This window comes from Labeo rohita, chromosome 23 (genome assembly GCF_022985175.1).
Source record: "Labeo rohita strain BAU-BD-2019 chromosome 23, IGBB_LRoh.1.0, whole genome shotgun sequence".
Taxonomy (NCBI): Eukaryota; Metazoa; Chordata; class Actinopteri; order Cypriniformes; family Cyprinidae; genus Labeo; species Labeo rohita.
The window spans coordinates 13,838,113-13,865,137 of record NC_066891.1 but is presented as its reverse complement, the minus strand read 5'-3'; the positions used below and the strand labels follow the sequence as shown (position 1 = coordinate 13,865,137).

General features: G+C 33.8%; 1 protein-coding gene across 1 annotated transcript in view; it reads right to left on the bottom strand.

Moving 5' to 3' along the window:
* Nucleotides 1-27,025, bottom strand: part of stat6 (signal transducer and activator of transcription 6, interleukin-4 induced) — a 38,517-nt gene that overhangs the window by 10,627 nt on the left and 865 nt on the right. The window contains 15 exon segments of the mRNA XM_051095966.1: nucleotides 2,382-2,515; nucleotides 2,625-2,719; nucleotides 2,820-3,023; nucleotides 3,131-3,223; nucleotides 5,373-5,495; nucleotides 5,610-5,697; nucleotides 6,999-7,147; nucleotides 7,149-7,173; nucleotides 7,321-7,455; nucleotides 9,730-9,878; nucleotides 9,968-10,059; nucleotides 17,138-17,345; nucleotides 17,482-17,565; nucleotides 17,796-17,940; nucleotides 20,820-20,962. Coding sequence (XP_050951923.1) covers nucleotides 2,382-2,515; nucleotides 2,625-2,719; nucleotides 2,820-3,023; nucleotides 3,131-3,223; nucleotides 5,373-5,495; nucleotides 5,610-5,697; nucleotides 6,999-7,147; nucleotides 7,149-7,173; nucleotides 7,321-7,455; nucleotides 9,730-9,878; nucleotides 9,968-10,059; nucleotides 17,138-17,345; nucleotides 17,482-17,565; nucleotides 17,796-17,940; nucleotides 20,820-20,950 — 1,855 coding nt within the window. The 5' untranslated portion in view covers nucleotides 20,951-20,962.

Below are 27,025 nucleotides of genomic sequence, written 5' to 3'. Positions count from 1 at the left end.
AAACATTTTACTGCAAATCCGTAATTGCTCAATACATTTTAATTAGTCTTGCTGATCTATATTACATGTACATACACAAGTTTTATTTTACTAGTAAAAATAAATCGTAAACACAACACAGTAAAATAAATCTTTTCTTTACTTCAAAGACTCTTTAAAATGAACTTTCTTTGTTTCCAGGAAGAAGGGTCTTATCTAGCACAACAATTTTTTTTTCGGAAAATAAAAATTTCTTTACTTTTTAAGTACAAAAGCTTGTGTAGCACAGGCTCTGAGATGCGTGTTCATGACACTACATACTATTGAATCACGTCGAAAGGTCACGCGGAACGTAGGCGGAACTACAGACCCAGTGTTTACACAGCTTAGCAAAACATGGATAGACTGAGGAAATGCAAGTAAGTCAAACGCTGTTTACAAACAAAAAGGTACAATGATGTCACACTATTCTGAAGTTGTAGGAGAAAATGAGATGGAGTTTTTCGCCATACTCTACCTTTTTGAGCCGGAGCACACAGGCGATGAACTTAGACGGGATTCGTAGCTTTTGTGCTTAACATATACAAATTTTTATTTTTGGAAAAAAAATGACAGATTGTTTTGCTAGAGAAGACTCGGCTGGGATCGTTTAGAGCCCTTTGAAGCTGCATTTAAACTACATTTTGGAAGTTCAAAATCGGGGCACCAATCAAGTCCATTATATGAAGAAAAATCCTGAAATGCTTTCCTCAAAAAACATAATTTTATTTACGACTGAAGACAGAAAGACATCTTGGATGATAAGGAGGTGAGTACATTTTTTGTAAATTGTTGTTCTGAAAGTGGAGTTCTCCTTTAAGTTACACCACCAAATTTTAGTGTCAGAAAGATTCTTCTAAAAAATTTAATACTTTTATTCAGCAAGGACACATTAAAATGAATTAAAAGTGACAGTATCTTTACATTTTAAAAAAAATGGAAAATTTGATTTCAAATAAATGTTCTTTTGAACGTTCTATTTATCAAAGTATCCTGAAAAAAAAAATATCACAGTTTTCACAAAAATATGAAGCAGCACAACTATTTTCATAAATGTTTCTTGAGCACCAAATCAGTATATTAGAATAATTTCTGAAGGATCATGTGACACTAGAGTAATTGCTGCTTAGAAGTCTGCTTTGCCATCACAGGAATAAATTAAATTTTTTGAAGATGCAATGAAACAGAAATAGTTTTCATTTTGTGACATACATCTGAGATTAATGCAAAATGATCCTGCATACTTCACCAGAGAAAATCCTCCATTTCATCCTGCTTTTGATATTCTGATTAAAAAGTATAAGTAGATGAATTATCATTTCATGCCAACTTTAAATTGTAATTAGGGCTGTCAGTTTAACGCGGGCATCACACGGGCAGCAAGAGGAATATGACAAGAATGCTGATTTTGTCCCAACCTATCACAAGCTTAAATGTGATTTTATACAACAATTCAGTAAATAAGAAGTTGATATTGTGTTATATTTTAAACACAATATAATGTGTTTTTGCTCAATCTTGCAGAAAACATTACACTTTTGAAGCCATAGCAGAATTGTTGCGCGTCTCCAAGCAACACGGCAGTGTTTAGTTTCTGAATGAATCCACGTTTTGGATAAATCCTGTGAATCAATTATTCAAAATGCTTCGGCCATTCATAAAGTGAGCCATTTACTTCATTCCTGAATGAATCAGCTGTCTGAACAAATCGAATCTACCACCTGCTGGCAGATTTAGTTTCTTATTTAGAGTATAATTTCATTACAAAATAACAATAATAATAGTAATAATAAAAATAAAAAACATTGAAGGGATAGTTCACCCCAAAAAAATTTAATTCTGTCATCATTTACTTACCCTCATGTCGTTTCAAACCTTTCTTTTGTGGAACATAAAAGAAGGTATTTTGAAGACTGTTGGTAACAAAGTTGTTTTGGTTAATAATGATTTTCATTGTATGAACAAAAAAATACTGAGATATTTCCCAAATTATCTTCTTTTATGTTCCATAGTTTACATTAGGCCATTTCAGCCTAATGTTTAAGTTGAATCAAATAAAAAAAATATTTCAAAAGCTACAATTTGTAACGCCTACTTGATACTTTCTCATTTAACACAAAAATACATTTAAATAATCTTTTGTGATTTTTTTTCAGTCAAATTTATTTTGCAGTTAATTAGATTAATTAATCAACACATTTAATTATTTATATTAAAAATTTAAATCAACTGGCAGCCCTAGTAATAATGTTTCACACTATAACTTCACTATAGACTTGCCAAACTTGCAAAACCAAACCTTGCCAATTCCAAACTTTTGGACAACAGTGCATCATATACAGTAGTATAAATATTTGACTTACTATCACTGGGACCCACATAGGCGATGGTGATGCCACCAATCTCTGAGTCACTAAAGCGCAAAAGAAAGGTGCCATTGGGTTGGTTTTGCAGTATGACATGGAGATGTTGTTTTCCAATGAAGCCAAAGATCAATCTGCAGGGACAATAAGAGGCAGACATCTAGTTCTCTTCATTTCTTTAGTTATCTAGTCTTATGTAGTTCTCTATAAAGTCAAAAACAAACTGAGGAACTGTAACTGTACCCTTCACTCCAATAGTCTCTCAGGCATTTCTTTGTGAGATCCATCACGCCTTCAAACCACTGCCAGAAGGTGAAGTTTCGACCAGGCAGAACTTCCTGTAATAAAACAGTCACAGAAATAATCATTCACATCAATTCTCCAGTCAAACCTTCTGTTACCTATTAATGCACATAAACAAATACATGTTAGTAGGACCTTGTTGAACTGAGCCCAGGACACTGGCATATTGCTGAAATCTTCAGAGATGTCTGGTTGGTCGAAGATCTTTTGGGCGAGAAAGTGAAGGTTGTATCTGTCCAAGCACCTCTGCGTCTGCACTTCAGCCATGAACTTACTGCTAAGAGCTTCACACATCTGCTTCCAGGGCACACGCTCCGGAACGATGAACGGTATCCTGTTCTGAAATCATCACAGCACACAGCACGCATTGTCGATTTGTTTGATTTAACCACAAAATGGTCAACAACAGGGAAAAGATGTGTGATGGGATCATTTAGGTTACTCACAGGCTCAGAGAAGGCACAGTCCCATATGATGGTCGCCATAGCATTGATTTCCTGACTTCCATGTACGATTACAACCACAGGAAGAGAGATTGTCTGTAAGATGAATAAGGCAGTAAGTTACTGTACTGTAGTTACCTCACTTATACACACTAACATAATTGTTTCTGCATCACTCGCATCCAAAATAAAAGTTTGTGTTCACATAATATGTGTGTGTGTGTGTGTGTGTGTGTGTGTGTGTGTGTGTGTGTCACACATACTAAGTCAAATCGATTAATTGCGATTAATCACATCCAAAATAAACGTTTTTTTACATAATACGTGTTTACACACATACTGTCAAATCGATTAATCACATTCAAAACAAAAGTTTGTTTACATAATGTATGTGTGTACACACACCAAGTCAAACCAATTAATTGCAATTAATCGAATTCAAAATAAAACTTTGTGTTTACATAATACGTGTGTACACACATACTAAGTCAAACTGATTAATCGCATCCAAAATAAAAGTTTGTGTTCACATAATATGTGTGTGTGTGTGTGTGTGTGTGTGTGTGTGTCACACATACTAAGTCAAATCGATTAATCGCAATTAATCACATCCAAAATAAAAGTTTGTTTACATAATACGTGTGTTTACACACAAACATAAGTCAAATCGATTAATCACATTCAAAACAAAAGTTTGTTTACATAATGTGTTTACATTGTTTACTTTGTGTTTACAAAATACGTGTACACATATACTGAGTCAAATCGAATAATTGCGATTAATTGCATCAAAAAAATCTGTGTTTACATAATATGTGTGTGTACACACATACTAAGTTAATCACGGTTAATTACATCTAAAATAAAAGTTTGTGTTTACATAATGCATGTGTGTGTACATACATACAAAGTCAAATCAATTAATCATGATTAATCGCATCCAAAATAAGTTTGTTTACATAATGTATGTGTGTCACACATACTAAGTCAAATTGACTAATCATGATTAATTGCATCCACAATAAAAGTTTGTGTTTACATAATGTGTGTACACACATACTGAGCCAAATCAAATAATTGCGATTAACTGCATCAATAAAAATCTGTTTACATAATGTGTGTGTACACACATACTAAGTTAATCACGATTAATCGCATCTAAAATAAAAGTTTGTTTACATAATGCGTGTGTGTGTACACACAAAGCCAAATCGATTAATCGTGATTAACTGCATCCAAAATAAGTTTGTTTACATAATGTATGTGTCACACATACTAAGTCAAATTGATTAATCATTATTAATTGCATCCAAAATAAGTTTGTTTACATAATGTATGTGCGTGTCACACATACTAAGTCAAATTGATTAATCATGATTAATTGCATCCAAAATAAAAGTTTGTGGTTGCATAATACACATTTGTACACAAATACTGAGTCATTTTGAATGCAATTCATTATGATTAATCGATTTGACAGTCCTAGTTCCAATATAAGAAACAGAGATGGTAAAATTTCACACTTTCAAGGGATTTTTTGAGACCACTGATTCATGGCATCATCAGGTTTATGTAGAAATGTTCAAAAGGAAATAAAAGTTCCAAAATGAGTGATGGAGAGGGTAATATTACATACTGTATTTTCCAGTGACAAGTGATTTCTCAAAATGATTTTCAGCTATGCTTGTTTATTGTCTTTCCAACCCGTTCACATTCTTGTTTATATTTATGTATCAAGTGTGTGGGACAAAACTAAACTTTCTAGAGGTTTAATGCTGGGCTTCTATCAAAACAGTATTTACAATAATGAATATATTAGTCTTCATAATGCATGATTTCACAAGCTACTGTATCTAACACAATTCTGTATTCTTATTAGTTAAGCAGAATTAGTATTTCTATGCTGGGGTCACCATAGAGGAAAAAGACCACAATTTCAGTAATTATGCACAAAAATATTTATGGGTATTTGTACTCTCACTGTCACTAACACTAAATATGTAAGTACATGATTGTAGGTGGGTTTTCACTGCAAAACAACACAAAAAATGGTATACATATCGGCACAAATTTTGACAGTACCGTCGGTGCTGAATGTCCCGTAAAATCCCAGTGAGACTGATATATGAATCTAATATTTTCAGTATGAATACATTTGATTACAGTGCATGTCCTGATGTCTAAATGATAAATTGAAACAATCCATTGCAAGAACATAAATTAGTAAAAGATGGAGGGCAATCACCTGAATGCTGTAAGGGCTCTCACAGCCCGTGATGGTTAATTCTGTGGTAAACAACAAAGCAAACTTTTCCTCTGTCACTGACTCAGAGCCCTTCCTGTCAGCTCGTTTGATCTTCCTTATGGACTGAAGAGAAGAAAATATATCTTATTAAAGTGTTACCATATGACAATATCGATATTACAGCGAGATGAATCAAAAAAACAACACTCTCAAAGAGCTGTTTGTGACAAGACCCACCATGTTTCTAAAGGTAGCACATGTGCTCTTGCTTGAAGTGTTGTGCTCTAAGATGGCCGTGCTGTTGATAAGTTCTCCTACATTTTCACTAAGTGGAGAAAAAGAGAGAGAACGATCATAAAAAACATTTGCATATTTTCTAAGTGTTAGACGTTTAAAATGTTGCATTGCCACTGTATGGTTAACAGCTCAACTGAAACCCTGATTCTGTTTGCTTATCTTGTTGTGCCTCCACTTCCTCTTTATGTCTGAGAACTGCAAGAAAGGCTGTCAAATGTATGACATGTACAACTGCTTGTACAGGCAGATTTCAACATGGCAAAGGCACAAAAGTGACATTACAAAATAACGATACTTAAGTCGTAGATCAAAGATGATATTGCACACGCAACATTCTTCAGCATCATATTTTCTGTTCACCTTCGGTTTCCTTGGCATGTAATTGTAAAAATGATATTTTCATCTAAGTTACAAGATATTAAATTCTATTTTTCATCACCTTTGAAAATGCATAATAAGTGAAAAATCACTTGCAGTTGTTTAGCATCTGTGAATGATCTTGTTATGAAATAATATTTTAGCACTTTACAATAAGTTGCAATTCTTTATGACTATAGATAATGCATAAGACATCAGGAAATATATTAATTTACAAATACAGTATTGTTTATTTTAAATTTAAAATCGTTTGTGTTAAAAATGTATTATTATGTACTACCATTCAATAGTTTAAATATACTGAAATATTGTGAAATATTATTATACTTTTAAACTACTCTTTATTATTTTCACTTATTTTAAAAAGTAACTTATTCCTGTGCAAAGCTGAATTTTAGCAACCAGTCGTCAGTGTCACATGTTGAAAACAACTGCGCTGCTAAATATTTTATTGGAAATTGTGTTATTTTTTCAGGATTAGTTAATGAATAGAAAGTTCTAAAGAACAGCATTAATTTAAAATTGATCTTTTGTAACATTATAAATGTCTTTACTTTCACTTTTGATCAATGCATCCTTGTTGAATGCGGTAATGTATGTAAAAATGAACATGTATAATAAATTATTTATATTAATATATACTGTAAAAGTACTGCTCATGCATTCAAGATACCTAATGCATTTTGCAAACCATTTTTACATTTTCTAACCTTACTGTGAAGTATTATTTAATTTAAAAAAGAAAAAAGAAAAAATATTGTATAAATAATTATAAAATAAACAAAATTAATTAAAAAAAAATAACAATAAAAATACAGTAATGACTTATTTAACTTAATTATTTAAAATAAAAAAATACAAAAAAATACAAATAAATTTTTTTTTTTTTTCTGTAAACATGCTCCATAAAAGAGACCTGCGTGTGTGTGTTTAAAAAGACAGCATGCTTACTTGGGTATAACACCTTGACCCAGGTTTCTCGCTTGAGCCTCAGTAATAATCTGAGCCTTCAACAGAACAGGTTTCCCAGGGGCCATCTTCTCTCCCAGCAGATAGCGTACAGTGGTGGAAAACTTGGACTGGGTTTTGATGACCTGGGGGAGGCTGCTTATCTACTACCAATGAACTGAGTTGCAAAAACAAAAAAAGTACAATATCAAAAACCAGAAGAAAAAGCACTGACATTTTTCACGATTGCATAATCATCTGTTGTGATTGCATGATGACGAAGTTGCAATCTTATCTCTCTCAGATCTCAAAGAGGCCTGCATACCTTTGTATGAGAGTCTTGAGCAGGTGCGCCAGGTTGTCCTCTAATTTGTGAAACTGCTCAGCATCTCCGTGGTCTCTCTTCACCAACATGAGCTCCTGCCTCAGTTTACCATTTACTATAAGCACTTGCTCACACCTGCCACCGAAAAAGTAAAAAAAGAAAAAGGTGGAAGACATTTAGGCCAGATAAGGCAGATTCTAAAAGGCTGTGTGACATCAAAAATGTGAATAAAACCAGTCAAAGAAGACGAAAATATGATCCACAGTACATTGAATACAAGCGCACTTCCTAGTTCCGCAATGTAGATAATGCGTATTGTGTGGTGAATTATTGTCTTTCAATCTGATGAAATTCAAGAAGCACAAACCAAGCATTAATATCATGAAGACAAGCCTGTTGAGTTTTTCAAAAGAAAGCAACAGGATCTGATCTCAGCATATTTTAACCCTCCCCTTGTGTCCAAAAACTCAGTTTGCCAAGATTCATGTAAAAACAGCTTTAGAGTCTTTTTTTATTTGTCACGACTACTTCTAGTGACTATTTGCATACTGATATGTACAGTTTAGGTCAAAACCTATACTTTTTAAATGTTAATTACTTTACCAAAATAAGAGGGATCATACAAAATGCATGTAATTTTTTATTTAGTACTGACCTGATTAAGATGTTTCACATAAAAGATGTTTACATATAGTCCACAAGAGAAAATAATAGTTACATTTATAAAAATGACCCTGTTCAAAAGTTTACATACACTTGATTCTGAACACTGTGTTGTTTCCTGAATGATCCACAGCTGTATCCCTTGTTTGTCATTAACAGTTAAACTGCCTGTTGTTCTTCAGAAAAATACTTCAGCTCCCACAAAGTCTTTGTTTTTCTGCATTTTTGTGTATTTGAACCCTTTCCAACAATGACTGTATGATTTTGAGATCTGTCTTTTCACACTGAGGACAACTGAAGAACTCGTATACAACTATTACAGAAGATTCAAATGCTTACTGATGCTCCAGAAGGAAAAACTATGCATTAAGAGCCAGGGGTGTAAACTTTTGAACAAAATGAAGATGTGTACATTTTTCTTATTTTGCCTAAATATCGTATTATTTTCATTTAGTACTGCCCTTTAGAGGCTACAGAAGATACTTACATGTTTCTCAAAAGACAAAATAAGTTCAATTTACCCTGATCTTCAAATTTAAAATGTTTTCTCACTGCAGCCCTTAATGCATAAGTTTTCCTTCTGGAGCAGCAGTAAGCGTTTGAACCTTCTGTAATAGTTGCATATGAGTCGCTCAGTTGTCTTCAGTGTGAAAAAATGGATCTCAAAATCATACAGTCATTGCTGGAAAACCAAAGCTGAGAGCCATTCAGGTAACAACACAGTACTAAGAATCAAGTGCATGTAAACTTTTGAACAGGGTCATTTTTTTAAATTCAACTATTATTTTCTCTTGAGGACTATATGTAAACGTCTTTTATGTGAAATATCTTATTCAGTTCAGTACTAAAAAAAAAATAACATGCATTTTGTATGATCCCTCACATTTTGAAGATTCTACAAGGTGTATATAAACTTTTGACCTCAACTGTACATGCAAGTATAAATATTACAAAAAGTACATGAAAGTATAAATATTATCTAACATTGTGTCCTTTTCTCAAAAGCTTGTTGGGGTAAAATGGGTTTCTCACACTTCTTTTCAGTTCTGTAACAGTCTAGACAGACGTTTTGACAGTTAAACTCAAATAGATTTTTTCCAGAGTGCTTAAGAAGACAAGTCTCAATTTGAAGTAAACTTTAAGCCCTCTTTATTTTATATTTTAGCGTTTGACAAGTAACAGTAAAGATGAAAATCTAGCGCTTTAAGTCACATTAACCTCAACACAAAACATAATAGTGTCTTAATCAGCTTATGTAATGTTAAACCTTTCGCAAAGCATAATGTTGCTGCAATATGAAGCTCATGGTGATATTGAGAAATGTAATTCAATAAGTTTTTTTTAAGAACATCTGTGTTTACTTTTGTAGGATAAACAGTTTTGGTACTGTGGTGGTTCACCACATGAAATTTAATTTGAATACATAAGCAAAACTAGTTCAGAAGCACTGAACTTTAGGTTTTCTATTAGATCAAATTCTTTTCATGTTTCACATCAAGTCTTGACTAAACCATTCGAAAACTGTTTAATAAAACATAAACTAAGTAGAAAGCGGTTCAACATTCAAGAAGAGACATCGAAAGAAGTAGTGACAGAAATACTGTGATCGTGAATTAACTATGATTCGCACTGAACTCACTGTTCAGAAAGGCCAAAAGTAAATAAAAACTGAAAGGAAATCAAGTTAAAAGGAATGATGTAACTGATAACATTCATGCAGTAATACAACTGAAAAAAAAACATCACCATGTCTGAAGAGGCCCAAGGTTGTCATCGAATTGCAAGCCAATGGATGCTCGGTGCTGTTCCCACCTCCAAGACTTAATTCTGAGAATAAGACAAGATTGGCACTGCTCCAAAGCACAAACGGCATCGCGAAGGAGCTGTACGCGCTTCTGTACACACACAGACACACACAAACCATTAAAAAACAGCTCCACTGCAACTACTTTTTCTTCATTTTTCTTCCATGTGATGAATTTACCTCTGCACAGACTGAATAATTGAACTCAAGCTGCTGTATGCGAGTTTGTCTAGCGACTTGGTCTGTTTTTTGTAGCTCCAACTCATTTTGACCTTTAGGGAGACAAGATAAAGTGTCATTAGATATACTGATATGCATGTTTGCCTGTGTGCATGTCTATTAAATTATTATGTGAAACTGTATCCTTTACAAAGTTAGAGTCCTTTACATAATGCCCTGATTATAATAACTCAGTCCAGTGGTTACGAACAGTTGATTTGTATCATGTCATGATGTTCTTTTTATGTTCACAAATTTATGTAAATGAATGAACTATGGTTATCACCTACTGCAGAGTACAGTTTAAAACAATTGTTGTTTCCTTACTGAAAAAGTATATGAAAAAGAATCAGTAGATTGCATTTGGGTCTGTCAGTACAGGTCATCAGGATGCATGAATCAAGTCTGAAAAGGTATAGATTTTTAGTGTTTGAAAGAGAGTGAATTATCCCTTAATTCGCTGAGGCTCGCAGTGAAGTACCGATCGCCTCTAAGGTTGATTCTGAACATCTGGAGGTGTTGTACGCCACCAAATTACAACCTTGTGGCTTTGGTGTAATCGTGGTATTTTATCTGTATTAAAGGGGTCGTCGAATGCCCATTTTGCACAAGCTGATATTATTCTTTAGGGTCTTAATAAAAAGTCTCTAATATACTTTGGTTAAAAATTCTCAATGGTTGTGTAAAACAAGACCCTTTTTACCTTGTCAAAATGAGCTCTGCAAAAATCAACTCATTCTGATGGATTGTTTCTTTAAATGCAAATCACCCCACCCCTCTCTTCTCTCTGTGGAGTGATGAGCTGCTCAGAGAGATTGTTTAGCCGCATTTAGTGCGTTTAGCCATGAAACTTGCTAACTAGCACGTTGTTAGCAAAGGTGACTGCAGAGATTCATAAAAAAAAACCTTATACTCACTTCTGCTATAAGTGAAGCTGGATCACGAATGATTCGCGTGAACATAGACGGATATATGTAGATCAGGAGGTGCATTCCCTTCACAAATAAACGTAATCCACTGCATCTTCAGCAGCTCAGATGTTGGGAGTAAATGACGACCACTAAGTTCATTATTACATCCAGCAACACAACACCTCAATCGCTCAATCTGAGATATTCTTGTCTAACCTACATCCCTGCTCCGGCATTGAAACAATGGAGGTCGGACTGTTACAGCTGATCTGAGGTCAGACGCCCATGTCAATCAACTATCGTGGGAGCGATGTGACGCCACACCGACAGGCATCTGAGAATGGCTTGATTTGAAAAAGGGGATATTATTTTTACAGATTAATTAAAAACCACTGCATGGATTTTTGTCATTATAATGTAGATTTGTACATACACTGCCAACACACATTAATGTTCAAACAACATGTAAAAGTGAAGTTTGCATCCGATGACCCCTTTAAGACTGATATCAAGTCCTCTGAAACTCTCAGTTCACTCCCATACTCACGTCACATTTTGTTCGATTTGATTTTTGCTTTCTTTTCCTTTTAGGATGATTGATGGGCAGAAAGCGCAAAAATGCCTTCTGACTATTCAATCAAAACGCCACTTCCCATTTTACTGTTTGCAGAAACTATATGCAACTATTTCAACAGCATTTTAATTATTACACAAAATCTGAAGCACTAGCATGTTGTACTGATAGCAGAATTCTCTTTCTTTCATCCATTGTCTAATGGAAAAAAAATATTTTTTTTATTACTTGTTTTTATACTTGAAATCACAAGTACAAAACAAGTGATTTTATAAAGACAAGTGATTTAATATAAAATATAAAAACTAATATAAAAACAAGTGATTTCAAGCTGTTGAAATGCAATAAACATCGGAAAAATAACTCATTTCTCTATATTCACGCACTGTCTAAGAGACACACGCATGCCTGAAGTGCATGCAACTGTGAAAAAATATTTCACATAAGCATATATGTGTTTGCATTTAGAGGAGCTTAAAAGGTTTCTACATGTTTTTGCAATGTTGAGTAATGTATCACAGATATTTCTTGTGAATCCTTTCATAAACAAAGTGTAGGGAGAGTATAAATAAGAGATTCATTGTGCAGTGTAGAGAGCTTCATTGATTATAATGGAACTAATGAACTAAGATGAGTGAGAGCTTTTGATGATTTTTAAGGGAGTTTGTAAATGAGATATTGATTTAATACAACAGTTAAATAAACAAGAAGTTAATATTAAGTGCCTTACATTGTCTGACTATAACACTATTGCCACTGTTGCTCTATTTCGTCATCAAAAATAGTTTGAAACAAGTCACAACTGAGCAGCTGCGCATCTCCATTTAAACACAGCATTGTTTCGTTTATGAATAAACATGCGTTTTTAAACTAATTGTTACGGTCAAAGTTTTGTTGTTATTTGTGGGCTTCGTGTACTTTTTCTTTGTATTAATTTGGGTTATTCTCTTCCCGCGAGGTGGAGCTCCGCCCTTACACACCTGTGGCTTGTTTAGTTGGGACGTTCTGGGCTGAAAAGAAGGCGGAAGTCGAGGTTGTGTGCATAGCTCTCTCTTGGGTTCCAGCACAGTCACCCTTAAGCTCTGTTCTGAGCATGACTTGCACTTGTTGTGAAGCTGCCTTCAGCAAGCTTCGTGCGAGTCTTGTTGCCAATCCAGTCTCCGACAAGCTGTGTTCGTTTTGAGGTTTCTTTTCATGTGTTGTTGATGTGTGTGTATATTTGTTTGAATTTATCTTCTTTCCCCGATGTAATTCTCTATTATGTTTGTTGTCTGTGGTTGAAAGTGATGCGTGAGCTGTTCCGACCATTAATAAATGGTTGAATTGATTTCCGGTCTCGCGTGTCCTTTTTATGTTATCGAATCCCCTTTCCAACGAGCATTCTAAAAACGGGGTTCGTAACATAATCTAATGAGTCAATGATTCAATTTCCCAATAATAAGGAGTCACTTGCTTTATTCTTGAATGAATCAGCCGTTCAATCGAATCAAATGAATGAATGATTCAGTAATTAAATCAGTGACTTGCTGTCACCTACTGATAGTTTTAGTTTCATTTTTACAGTTATTTCAAGTAATCTTTTCAGTTATTTAAATCATTTAATATTTCTGCTTTCAAAATTTTATATTTAAAACATTAATCTCTACTTGAATTTACGAATTTGATTGCACTGATGCCACCTCTGAGCCTCTTTAAACATGAAAATACACAATAATTGTGTTTTTCTGTGCTACCTCTGTAGTTTTTGTTTAATTTTGTTAATACTGACTTCATTTAAATGGTAAATTACTCTTATTCTACTTATTCTGTTATTTTAAATTATACATTTTAAAAAAGCTTATACATTTTTTTTAAATTTTGACATAAAAGATGACATACTTTTAATAAAGTTGGAAAAATGCCATTACAAAGGTAAAAACAAAATTCCCCTGTAAATCACTTGTAATGGGAAGATTAGAGATTTTTTGATTATTGATCATTTTTTAAGTGCTCCTAAAAAGAAAAGCAAGCATAAAGCCCTGTAATCAAACAACAAAAAGAGAGTAATCTCTCACTTCTCATCACTAAATCACTTTTGTAACTTTAATAAGAAGAAATATATATTTGATGTACACAGTGAAGAACATCCAGTGTTTTTATGCATTTTTATACATTTACACAATGTATGTAGCATTGCTTATTTATGTATTCCACTGTTTACTTGTTTTCAGTGAGCTTGAGTTTATTTTTGTTTTCCTTTTAGGCTAGTATTATATTTTGTGATACTGACAATGGTGACAAGAATCATGAAACCAAAAATGCTATCATAGACCTTATTTAAAGCAAAAATAGCTATATTGTAATATATATATATATATATATTGTTCCTGTGAAATAAAATGACTCATATCGTGATAAAAGATTTTGATCATATCGCCCACCTCTATTACATATAATAGTGTTTTCGTACTACAGACTTTCAGTTTTGGCATGTCACAATCTTGATCATTTAATAAGCATGGACAAACATAGGCTAATTGTGAATTATTATTAATAAATATTAAAGTAACTAATTAATAAAAAAAATAAAAAAAAAAACAATTAATCTAAAAGGTTAATCTAAAAATTCTTCTAGAGGAGCAAATTATGTCACTTTTACAAGTTGCAAGAGCTGTATACTGGACTGTAAATATTTGCAAATACTTTAGGCTATCACAGACTTCCAATTCCAAAGAACTGCAGTTTTTCCAGTGCAGAGAATTTTACATATATGCACATTCAATGCATTTCATACAAAGACTACTACACAAACAGAAAAGTTAAACTGACCACTTATTTAAACTACCTTTAACTTTTGAGCTTATGCTTTATAATATATTTTGCATTGATGTACTGTAACATCAACTATTTGTTCACACTTTAAATCAAGGCTAGACTTGTTGGAGCCCTCATAATGGAAACAACTATTTACACATCTTCTGCTCTAGGGCTTGTCTTACTGCATTTCTCCCTTTGGCATGTTGCATGGGCTGTGCCAAGTGTGCAACCACACAGGGCCTTATGCCTGGCATGCAAATATTGCAGTTTATATATATATATATATATATATATATATATATATATATATATATACATATACAGTGGTGGCCAAAATTATTAAAACTAATATATTCACCAGGTAAAAACTGTTTTAAGTCAGTTATTTCTATCGTTTGCTGTACTGTGTCAGTAGGAAATATCTGTTTACATTTCCAAACATTTATTTTGCCATTAATTGTAGTAAGATTGAGATTTTTGTTTGTAGAAGGAGTCTGACAGCAGCCAGTGCTCCACACTGATCTAATCTCATCATCATCCAGTCTTCCTGGAATGACATGAAGACACAGAACAAACTGAAACAGAGTAAATCCAGAAGAACTGTGGCAACGTCTCCAAGATGCTTCAAGAGACCTACCTGCAAAGCTACTTGAAAAATTTTGCACAAGTGCACCAAGGGCAAAAGCTGCTGTAAATGCAAAGAGTGGTCGAACCAAATGTTGATTTCATTTAGTTAATAGAAGGTAATTGATAAAGAAAATCTATTTATGACAGCATCCTCATTTTACATCATTTTTACACAAGTGCCTACAATTTTTAACAGTGCTGCAGCTTTGCAGGTAGGTTTCTTGAAGCATCCTGGAGACTTGTAATCTGTAATGTAATCTGACTTGTAATCTAAAATGTAATCTGATATTTCCTACTGACACACTACAGCAAAAAATAATAATAGCAGACTTAAGACCATTTTTTAGCTGGTGAAAATACTAGTGTTCTAATAATTTTGGCCAACGCTGTATCATTCCTATGCTAAATATGTGTGATCTGTGTCTGTGTGCTCTCTCCATTTCTCCATAAGAAAGGAGTAGGGAAAACAATGCTGGTGGCATGAGAGACTAACCAGTTTTGTAGACATGCGTCAGCAAAAACTGAAATTAAAAAGAACAAAGAATTTCAGAAGTCACTGTAAGTATAGGCGGATATATTTGTCAAAACTTGATGAGCACAACATCGGACTTCAAGTTTGCACAGCTCCTTCCATCCCCCATGATGGGCCTGCATGTAGATGTGCATTTGCATGTGCATGTAAAGAGCTGTTTTTTTGCACATAGTTTACATTCTGCCCCCGAATCCTTCTCTAGTGTGAGTGCAAGTGAGAGCATTAAGGGATTTTTTCAAAGGTGCTTGAGAATAATATGCAGAGCTCTACAGTGTGACCATTTCAGTGGCATTTGGGACTGAAAACTACTGCGTACGACTATGAAAAAATATTTAGAAGCACCAGTGCGACTGACCTGATCAGCATATTTGTGTTTGTGCTGAGGGGAGCTTCAAAGGTTTCTACGTGTTTTTGCAACGTTGAGTAATGTATCACAGACATATCTCACAAATCCCTTCATAAACTGCAGAGTGAGTGTAAATAAGACATTCATTGTGCAGCGTAGAGAGCTTTGTTGATTATAATAGAACTTTGTGATTTCACACTTTAAATCAAGGCTAGACTTGTTGGAGCCCTCATGATGGAATTTAGAAGCTAAGATGAACTAAGATGAGTAACAGATTTTAATGATTTTTAAGGGAGTTTGTAAATGAGATTTTGATTTAAAGGTGCAATAGGTGATTGTCTTCAGAAACATTTTTTGTTATGCTGGCTGAAAGTCTCTTCACATCCCGATAATAATCATAAAGTTAGGCGGTCTAAATGTATTTATATGTGTTTATATATTTTGTGGAAGGCGTAGGACCAAGAAATGTTTGTCCAGTCAAAAAGCTTGGTTCTTCCTTTCTGGTATTGTAATACTTTTACCAACTGCTGCGCATCTCCATTCAAACACAGCGGTGTTTCGTTTATGAATGAACGTGCGTTTTTAAACAAATCTAGTGAGTCAATGATTCAATTTCCTATTCATAAAGACAGTCACTTGCTTTATTCCTGACTGAATCAGCCGTTCGAACAAATCAAATGAATGAATGATTCAGTAATTAAATCAGTGACTTGTTGCCTCCTACTAGCAGTTTTAGTTTCATTTTTAAAGTATCTTTTTAGTTATTTAAATCATTTAATATTTCTATATTCAAAATTTGATATGTAAAATATTAATCTCAACATGAATTTATGAATTTGATTACACTCATGCCACCTTTGAACCTCATTAAACATGAAAATACACCTACAAGTCACTTTTGTGTTCTTCTGTGCCACTGTAATTTAATTAAATTAATTTTGTTAATACTGATTTCATTTGATTGGTAACTTATTCTTATTCTACTTGTTCATATTCTGTTGTTTTAATAATAAATTTTAAAAAGCTCATGAATTATAATTTTTTAAGAATTTGACAAAAGATGACATACTTTTAATAAAGTTAGAAAAATGCCATTACAAAGGTAAAAACAAAATTCCCCAAAATTGTAAACCACTTTAAGGAGTCAAATACTCATTTTTGATCTGATTTTTTGATTATTGATTAGAAGGTTTCATTTAAACAAAAGCTTTTTTAACTGTGTGGATTTGAAAATGTTTTGACAAATGTCTACAATGTTTTCAACTCCATAATGAACATCAGTTAATTCAGTCCAATGTAAACCACTAGTCTGATTGATATTTAAAAAAACATTTAGATTGTTTACCCTGAATCGAATCCATGTCTGGTTTTTCCCAGTTCAACTCCTCTTGAAGCTGATGAAGTGTTTGGCGACAGTTCTGAATTTCCACAACTTTGAGCACCAGATTGTCCACATCTGTCTTACCATCCTCTTTTGCAGGTTGTGGGGTGCCATTGGTAGCTGGAGGACCCTGAGGAATTTGCTGGAAGGCTGGAAAGTTAGGGTGCATACCCTACAGACAAGCATACAAACACCAAGAACAATGACATACAGGATATTTACATGATGCATAACTTGTAAAGTTAAGATTGCTGTTGCAATTTACCAACAAATTCATAATACTGCAGAAAAAAGGGATTTGTGCTTACCGCCTGTGATAATAAGTGTCTTTCTTTCCTAAGAATATCTCGAACTGTCCTCACAAGTTGCATGGGCTGTGCCTGGAACACACTCTGAAAAGCAGTTACATGAGGTTACATAGTAAATAGTCAGAAATACAAACAGTGCCTTGTCACCACATAAGTCAACATGGCAAACTGCCAAGAATAAGAAATACAGAAATCTAAAAGTAAAAGTATTCACAATGCAAAAGAAATGTAACTCAAGACGAGGTTATATAACATATGAATATTAATTTTAAAAAACAATAATCATGAGGGTTAGGAATATTTGTTGTGCACACCAAGTTCCGGCTGATATGTTGTAGTTTGACCCTCTCCACCACGTTAGGGTTGTGTTGCGCCACGTCCTGCAGCAAAAGCACCATCTGATCCAACAGCCTTCGGGCCTGAGGCTCCTGTTCCATGTTGTCTACATCAAAGTTCTCCCTAAATAATTACACAGACATGTCATTTTTACAATTCTGTTGTGCAGAGAAACTGGCATGTGCTGTTCTCGAACCGTCATTCCAATTCTCATTATAAAAATAACTCCACTCCCTGCCACATAAAGGAAATTCCTAAGCAGTGAAACTAAATAGCATGCATCAGACTATAGTCACTCTTAAGCTTAAAGAAAAAACTTTACGCCTACAGAAATTAAATCTTTTGAAAGGTTTAAAATCATGTACAGTCACATGAGATTAAGATTAGGTATGTTTTGAAGCATGGCTTCTGGTTTGAGCTGGTTTAACCCTCAAGCATCCTCCAGGACAAATTTGGGCAAAATCTTTTTTTTTCTAAGCAGTAGAAGACTTGGCTACTTTTTATAGGTTTGCCACCTGAACATCCATTCAACAAAGTTAAGCGGATGGAAAAAATTTCCTTAATTTGTCATTGACAAAAATACTCAAATTCAGAGCATTTTTAAGCCATAGTTCAATTAGGACATTTAAGTAATTTTTATAAATGTGCTCAAAAAAAAACCATTACTGGTGTGCATCTTGAGACAAAACAAAGGCACTGATATATTTTAAGATCAGTCAGTGCAAGTTTCTTTCAGTGGAAACAGCTCAGACTTTTAGCCTAGGACAAGGGTTAAGCCTTGTCTGTGAAACCGGGTGAAGAAATATTAAATATAACATAAAAATAAGCATATTTTACATAAAAATATAATACTTTTAGAGGTAAATAAATAAAAATAAAAAAATCACAAAAAATGCATAAATGAATAGTTTTTATTTTATTGAAGACAGTGATATGACATTTATTTAAAAAAATAAATAAATAAAAAATGGGATCAGACCTGAGACTTTTGTCCCAAATTTGTCAAATTAAAGTGCCCCTATTATGGATTTTTAAAAATTACCTTTCATGCAGTATGTAACACAGCTCTAAGTGAATAAAAAACATCCCACAAAGTTTTAAATCTGAAAGTGCTCTGTGTATAAAGTTAATGTCTTTTAAAAGAAAGAGTTGATTCCGAATCATGAAAACGAAAACTGAGAAAATGAGACGAGAGTTTTTCGACATACCCTAACTGTCTTGAACAGGAGAGCACAGAGTACACATGCGCATCGCAGAGCTAGACAAGATGAGCATTTGTGGTTAAAAAGTGTATAAATATTTTTTTTTTTTAAAATGACATATCGTTTCGCTAGATTCCTCAACCCGTTGAGCACCACTTAAGTCCAGAAAAATCCTTAAATGTTTTCCTCAAAAAACCCAAATTCTTTAGAAAGAGAGACATGAATATGGGGGTGAGTAACATACTCAGGAAATTTTTATTCTGAAAGTGGAGTCGTCCTTTAAAATTTTTACTTTAAAAACTCTCATGTACTCTGTAGCATGCAAAATCCGTATTTAGTTGTGTGTGTTGTGTTCGCTCCGCGCAGCTTGAAGGTCTCTGGCTAACCGGCTAACAGCAATGACTCGTCGCATATACAATGGCTGTTTGGGTGTTTACCACAGAGCTGTGGGTTAGAATGGTGATGGGCGTTTCGTTTCTGAAATGCGCTGCACGCAGTAGACCAATCACAACAGACTGGGTCATCAGACCAATCACCGCAGATTACCAAGCAAGGGAGGGGTATGGACAAATGATTAATTGAGCAAATCATTTGGGAGTCGTTGAGCAAATAAGGTAAAAATAAAAGCATGTTTTTAGACCTTGCATGCATGTCAACCTGTTGTTGGGGACTCCCAAAACCAAAATATGAACCTGTCATAATCCATAATAGGGGCACTTTAAGGGCTGCTATATCAAGGATGCTTGAGGGTTAAACTGGTCATTAGCTGGTCATGAGCTGGTCCTTAGCAACTAGCTCCTGCTCAGGACCAACACATGACCATCTTAAACCAGCTCATGACCAGCTAAGGACCAGCTTAAACCAGCAGCCATGCTTCAAAACCTAATCAGCATATGCTCTAAGGCTGTACGATTATAACAAAAATCATAATTGTCGATTATTCCCTTGAAATTGTAATTGCGATTATTAATTACGATTATCACAATTTACATTGAATGATGTTTTGAATAGCTTTATACCATTGTTTGAAGCAACTGCATGCCACATTTGTATATAGTTTCTTCTTTAAATATAAAAAAGTAAAAATTAAAAAAATAAAACAATGAGAAAAAAAAACTTAAGAATCACTCTCTCTCAAACACACATGCACCCACACATCTTAAGAAAGCAGAATAATGTAAGCAGATTTTTTATTTTATTTTTTTATGTAATTGTGACTTTGAACGATTACATAATTGTGGCATCTGTAATTGTCATCACGATTAGAAATTTGATTAATTGTGCAGCCCTAATATGCTGTTTTTTTCAGCAGGGGAGTGGGATTCCTACATCCTCTTTTTCCCAGACATGTCCTGGATGGGATTTATAATCTGCCTAAAATGTTCTGATTTTGGTTTTGTTTTCTTATTGCTGTGCCCTCTATAGTATACATTTTATGTATCCGTATTTGCATTGCTTTGACCGTTCTCTGTAGATCCCACCTTCTCACACACATTGATTATGTACAATGCCTGCATGCTATTGGTCAAACTACTTTTTAGTCATTACCTTCAGCAAGTATGGAAGTATTTACGAACATGGCTAATACTACTCACTTCTCTGATTTGTAGACACTTTCTTTATGGAATAAATGAATCATGTCTACCTTTGAATAAAGTCTTTGTTTACACTGCCATTTAAGATTTTGTATTCACGCTACTACTCTAGGTGTCAGTTCAGTGCAACATTAGGTAGAAATACTGTGTTAACCTTAATACAACATAAAAAGCATGCATTTAATTTGTGACAGTGACGTCATACCATCTCTGTTCCTCTATCCAGGTGGCCAGATAGTGCCTGACGTCCAGAGGGAATGTGTCCGGGTAGAGTTCATTCAGCGTCTGAGTTGGCAGGTACTGTAACTGCGGGGTCATTTGCGCCCACAGCGCCATAGTGTGCAAGCACTGCAACCCAAAAAAAAAAAAACAAAAAAAAAAAAAAATCACGACATGCACTGGACAGACTGCATTTTCATTTCTTTGGAAGTGCAACTCTTCATGAATTGTTCACTGAAACAGATTACTAAATCACCTGTTGTTCTAAACAATAGCAGTACATATTAACCATATCAGTAAAGCATCAAAAAACCAAAAAAGAAGACATCAAAAACCACCTTTATATTCCACGTCATGTGAACAATGAATCGCTTTAGCTCAATTTGTGAATGAATAATTTTACATGTCTGGCTTCAGAAGGCTTCGTATAGACAACTATATACTCTATACTCTATAAACTCTCACTACATAGAAATAATTAAATTAGGATTCTTCAATAAAATATTTTGTGTTTACGTTTCATCACTCATGAGGGTGAGAAAATAATGACAAAATCTCTATTTTTGGGTGACATATCCATTTCATCCTGAAATCGCACAGGCCAGAGGGAATAGAGCTATTATTTATGTTATGACACACACACACATACACAAAAATCCACACTAATGCTTTACCCATGATTTAGTGCCTTCACAGAGGGACTATTCATCGACTATTGCTGTTGCTAGCTTTACCTATCATACAGACTAAAAAACTATTTACGATAATACCATCTTTGTATTTAAAACAACTAAACATTGACTTTCTAACATGTTCTCTATTCTAAGAATGGACTGAACAATCTGAATTGAAACTCTGAATTCTTCTGTGCAAAATTAATTTTTGGAAGCTCATTGAATAGCATCTGATGGCTAGATAAAATAAGTGAAGAAAAGCCCAGCCTTTTATACCATGCCGTATTTCAGACTTCATAGAGGCTATTTTTTTTTATTGATTTGGCGCAAAGAGCACAGGCCAATGCGTTGTTATTAATGCTCTGTGTGACAAGGGAGAAAAGACTGCCTTATCTCTCACCAACATAAGGGAACAGAAGGCACTGTCTACCACAACACGCTTGACAAAACAACAGCCCAACAAGCCAACCATCACTAATATAACAAGTTTACTTACATGCATTGTCATTTTAGCACAAAATGTACATACAAACACCAACAACACAAATGAGATCTGTTATGATTCACTAATGGTAGTTTCTAGATCTTTCTCGGGCATGGGCACACATGATGTGATAGGATTAGGCACTGAAACTGAACTGTACGCTAAGGCATGAAAGCAAGCTGGATCATGTCTTCCATAACTGTTGTGTCACTTCTCACTTCTTTGTGAGAGAAATGTTGATTTGCTTTAAAACTTAGCATAGTATAAGCCTTTTGTTTAAGAAAAACAGCCTTAAGATATACACACATGGTATTAGTAAGTAAAAAAAACATATGGCTCTTCAGCAGAACTTAAATAAACTAAAATATTTTAACTGGAAAGAGACAATTCACACATAAATAAAAAATTTCAAATGAAATGATATTTGAAAAACATTTTTGGACGTCCATTATATGTACAAGAACAGATTTTTTAAATATCTTCTTTTGTAAACTTTATTGTACTTTGTTAAAGCTTTTTTTAAATCAGTTTACCAGCTAAATAAAGAAATACATTTTATAAATAGAAATACTACAAAACAAAAAAAGCAAAGACAGGATGTTTCTCAATAGGAACTGCACTTGAACCAGGACAACAAGGTCTAATCACATGCCATTCTAGTTAAGATAAAAAAAATAATAAAAAAAACACCTACACTCAACAGAGACTCTGATACATGTCATACGGTTCATTAGCCAGCTTTAAAATAGTTTAGCCAGCACAATGTAGGAGAAGTGGGCAGGGGTTTCTGTAGTAAACTGCAACATAATAGTCCCTAGATTACTCACTAGTTTCAATCTACACATTCAATGAAAATATAATAAAGCTTATTTAAATTACTGCTAGATAACTAGTTAGCGTGAAACTTTTTTTAACCTTTTAACTTTTAAGAGTTATTTATAAATAAGTGTAAACACAAATAAATGTAACACAAGGTGCACATTTTTAATTCAAAAAAGCAAGCTTATGACTCATGCTGTATTTGGGAATCCCTCTGTTCAAAATAATAATTTCTCAGTTCCTCATTTTATTTCTGGCTTGTCTGCTCAGTGCTTACATACAGACTTAAAAATGTACCTGTACTAATGTTTGACAAAAGGACTGGTGCAGTGGAGGTGAAAAAAAAGACCACACCTATGTGCAGACATACCATCTGAAGATAAACCTTTCAAGGGAAATACGTCATGTTGCACTAGGTTACAGGTCAAACAGATGAACCATGGAAATTCAGGACCATGCTTAAAAATAGGCAGTCACAACATGTATCAGATAAGTGACAAGAGTCCGTTAAACTTGACCATCGTTTTGATCAGGTGTGTTAGACAGCTATTGTGTGAACACCAGAAGCTGTGCAGGAAAAACAGGTCTGGTTAAAAAAAAAAAAAAAAAAAAAGGTGTTTAAGTAGCATGCACACTGGAAAAAAATAGTAACATCTAAATTAACTAGTTTAATTCAATAGTAAAACATTATATCACATCACTAAATCAACCTAAATGCATTAATTTATACAAACTGGGTTAAATCAGGCCACAATCAGGTTCTCACTTTCTACAGTGTAAAACAACCCAAATAAACTAATATAAGAGGATCTTGATGAAATAAGATGGCATATTAATGGAAGCAGGGTTTATGCCTTCTAAATAGTTGTATAGCAGTATAAATGTATCCTATAGCTTTGCTTTTACCACTGCAACACAGCAGGTCATAGACAAATGAGTCCGCAGTTCATTTTTCTAGCCTTTATATAATGCATTACAAAAGTAGTTTAAATTTACGAATTGTGTCTTGTAATGCTCCTTCAAATGGAATGGAAAGGAAGGAAAGACTTGTGTGGCCAAGTATGGAGTTCCATGCTTGGAATTTGTGCTCTGCTTTTCACCCATTTAAGTGCATACACACAGCAGTGAGTAGCGAACAAACACACACAACAGGGACCCAGAGCAGTTAGGCAGACATTTTTTTGCTGTGGCACCTCGAGAGCATTTGGGGGTTTGGTGCCCTGCTCAAGGGACTCACCACAGTCGTAGTATTGAGGGTGGAAGAGAGCGCTGGTTATTCACTCCCCCACCTACAATCCCTGCCAGTAGCGAGACTCAAACCCGCAACCTTTGGGTTACCAATTCTCTAACCATTAGGCCATGACATAATGTACTGTAGCTCACAACTGTAACCACAGTTATAACACTGATCTGAAATAATACTACACTTTTAGAAAGTATAATGCATTAAAATATGACAAACATTCAAATATTATAATGCATTTTGAGCTTGGTTATAATTATTTATGAAAATATATAATGCATTCCAACATACATTATGAATATTTTATAATACATAATACATAAATGCTTAAATTAAGTGTTACCAAAATATTTTCTGTTTTTTTTTCAACTAAAAAACACTTTATTTCAGTACACTTAGTGATAATGTACTTAAAGTGCTCTATATTTACACACTAATTTTGTGCTTAATATACTAAAAAATTATTCTTCAGTACTTCTTATAACAATCTTACGAACATCTAATTCACAACTGTGCTATTTTGAGACACCATGAATATGAACTAAAATCTGCTTTAACATACTGTACTAAAAAACAATGTATTTAGTTACCACTTGTAATACAATATAAAATTGACTTAAGTATTTAAAATATAAGAATAATATACAATATATATATATATATATATATGCATTTATTATTTATTAAACAATTCATTTAAAATGTATTGTAACTATGTTAATATTCCCTTTATATGATATACTTGACTACATGTCATCTGACTACACTTAAAATCAATTTAATGTTAGTGCTAATTACTGCATTTACATTAAGTGTACTTAAGTTCCACAGTTGGGAAAATGCACTTACAACTAGCACAGTAATAAATATTTGTAATGAAATCAATTTAATTTAAATTTACGATTACTATATAAAAATCTACGAAGCTTGAACTCATTTTTAAAGCATTCAAAGCACACTTTTAAGAAATTAACTAAACTAAAAACTAAAAAATCTCCTCTGTATATTTTTGCGGTAGCATACTTTATTTCAATGCAAAATTAGTGGTATTTAATATACTTTTAATTAGTGTATTTATGGTGTATAACTTTTACAGTTTTATTGAGCTATAAAAATGTACTACAAATGTACTTGCTTGTATTTCAGTATTTTTAGTGAATTCAAGCATTCTTTATTTTTACCTAGGCTGCACTGATTCAAAGCCATATTCTCTGAATCTTCTAAAATAAAACCTGTGTTGAAAATCAACTTTTTAATGTTGTTTAAATGTCAGTCTGGTTTTTTAATTTGCTTAGATTCAAACCATGTGCCAACACCACTGCTGAACATTTTCTCCATAAAATTGCTGTCTCAGTCATCTTAGTCTTAAAAAATGTGTTTTGAAACAACCCATCTGTTTCTACCATCACAAACGTGCACCCAATCAGTCAACTTGCAAGATGAGGCATTCATATCATTCGCTGTCTCAAATGGAAAACAGGAACATGGTTTGTGTAACTCTAGCAACGCATTATTAGCTGTTAACAATGTAGTTAAATCAAAGGGAAACTATCAATTACTAGAAATGTTAATTACTGTGCCGTGTGTCCAACACTACAGAGAGCAATACATAAAATGTATCACCTTTCTGATACATCAGCTTGTAGGTGACCCTGTATAATTCACTCTTCCTCTTTTTCTTCTGGCTCAAATATAAATGGCTTATTTATTCCAAAATGCCACAGTGTAGTGTTTACTGCTTCGGTTATTCGATGAGGTAAGCTTGCAGACTTATATTCAAACCATTTTAAGCCATGAATAAATATGCCTTTCTAACTAAGGGATAAAATCAGTGACAGGGGGGCTTTATAGATCAATACTCCAATTTATATATCTGCAGAGAAGAAATGTAAACATTTTATGTTTAAAGGTCAATTCACACCGCACCCACAAACAGCACCAGACACTTTGTTGGGTTGTATCTGATCAGTCTGTATCCCTGGTCCTTGTATGTTGGAATCTATCAGAGCTTGTTTTCACCAATTAAACATTGTGAATTGGCATTTGTTGAGTCATGTAATGTCTAAGTTGTGACATACTGTAATTTCACGCTTATCATTGGTCTGTGTCTGTCAGTGCAGAGTGGATTTGTCTTTATTACTGCTCTTTCATAGTCCTGTTTTGTTAAGGTATCATCCTGGGCTTAGATGTCCTAAAATACATTAAAAGATATAGAAATACAAAAAGGACAACTGGTAAGCATCTAAAATAAATACAGAAGAGAAAGCTCTGATAATTTGGTTTTGGAGAAGTCTGGTGAGAAGGGTTTGCGTTGATTAGTTTCTTTCTAAGTTTCTTTCTTATAAAGATAATTCTCTGTAAAATAACAGAAAACAGAAAGCAATCTCTCAACATCAAATTCTCACAACAAGCTGGCCTCACACTGAAATTTTTTAGACAGCAGTTGGTAAATGACACATGGACCACTTCTGGACTTTACCACACATCGACATCTTTTATCTCTTTTCATTGAACAGATGACATTGGTCATTTCGTACGACGGAAATGACCGAACTCCTAGTGTTTTACGCTCATCTAAATACTAATCTGAAATACAGTGACTAAAAACACAAAAGACATAAGCAAACAAAAACTGAGAAAGTATTCTTTTTTTCTTTAGTCTACAACAGGGAATACTATTTTTTGTTTTGCATACAATCACTGTTTCCTAATTTACTGTACATTAACCATTAATCTAAATTAATCATTGCACTGTAATCTTGATCATGTCCACATCCCTGGCAAAAACCACCCATCAACAAATAGCATGAAATTCAAAAACTCAAACAATGATAGACAGATAGGCAGAAATTGAATTACTTCATCCAGCTCACTTTGCACAGAAATAAACACTTCACTAAGCCTTTTTAGTGCATTTTAAAAGGCCACAGCAAAGCCATCCATTAGCATTCATATAATATTTATGAAAAATA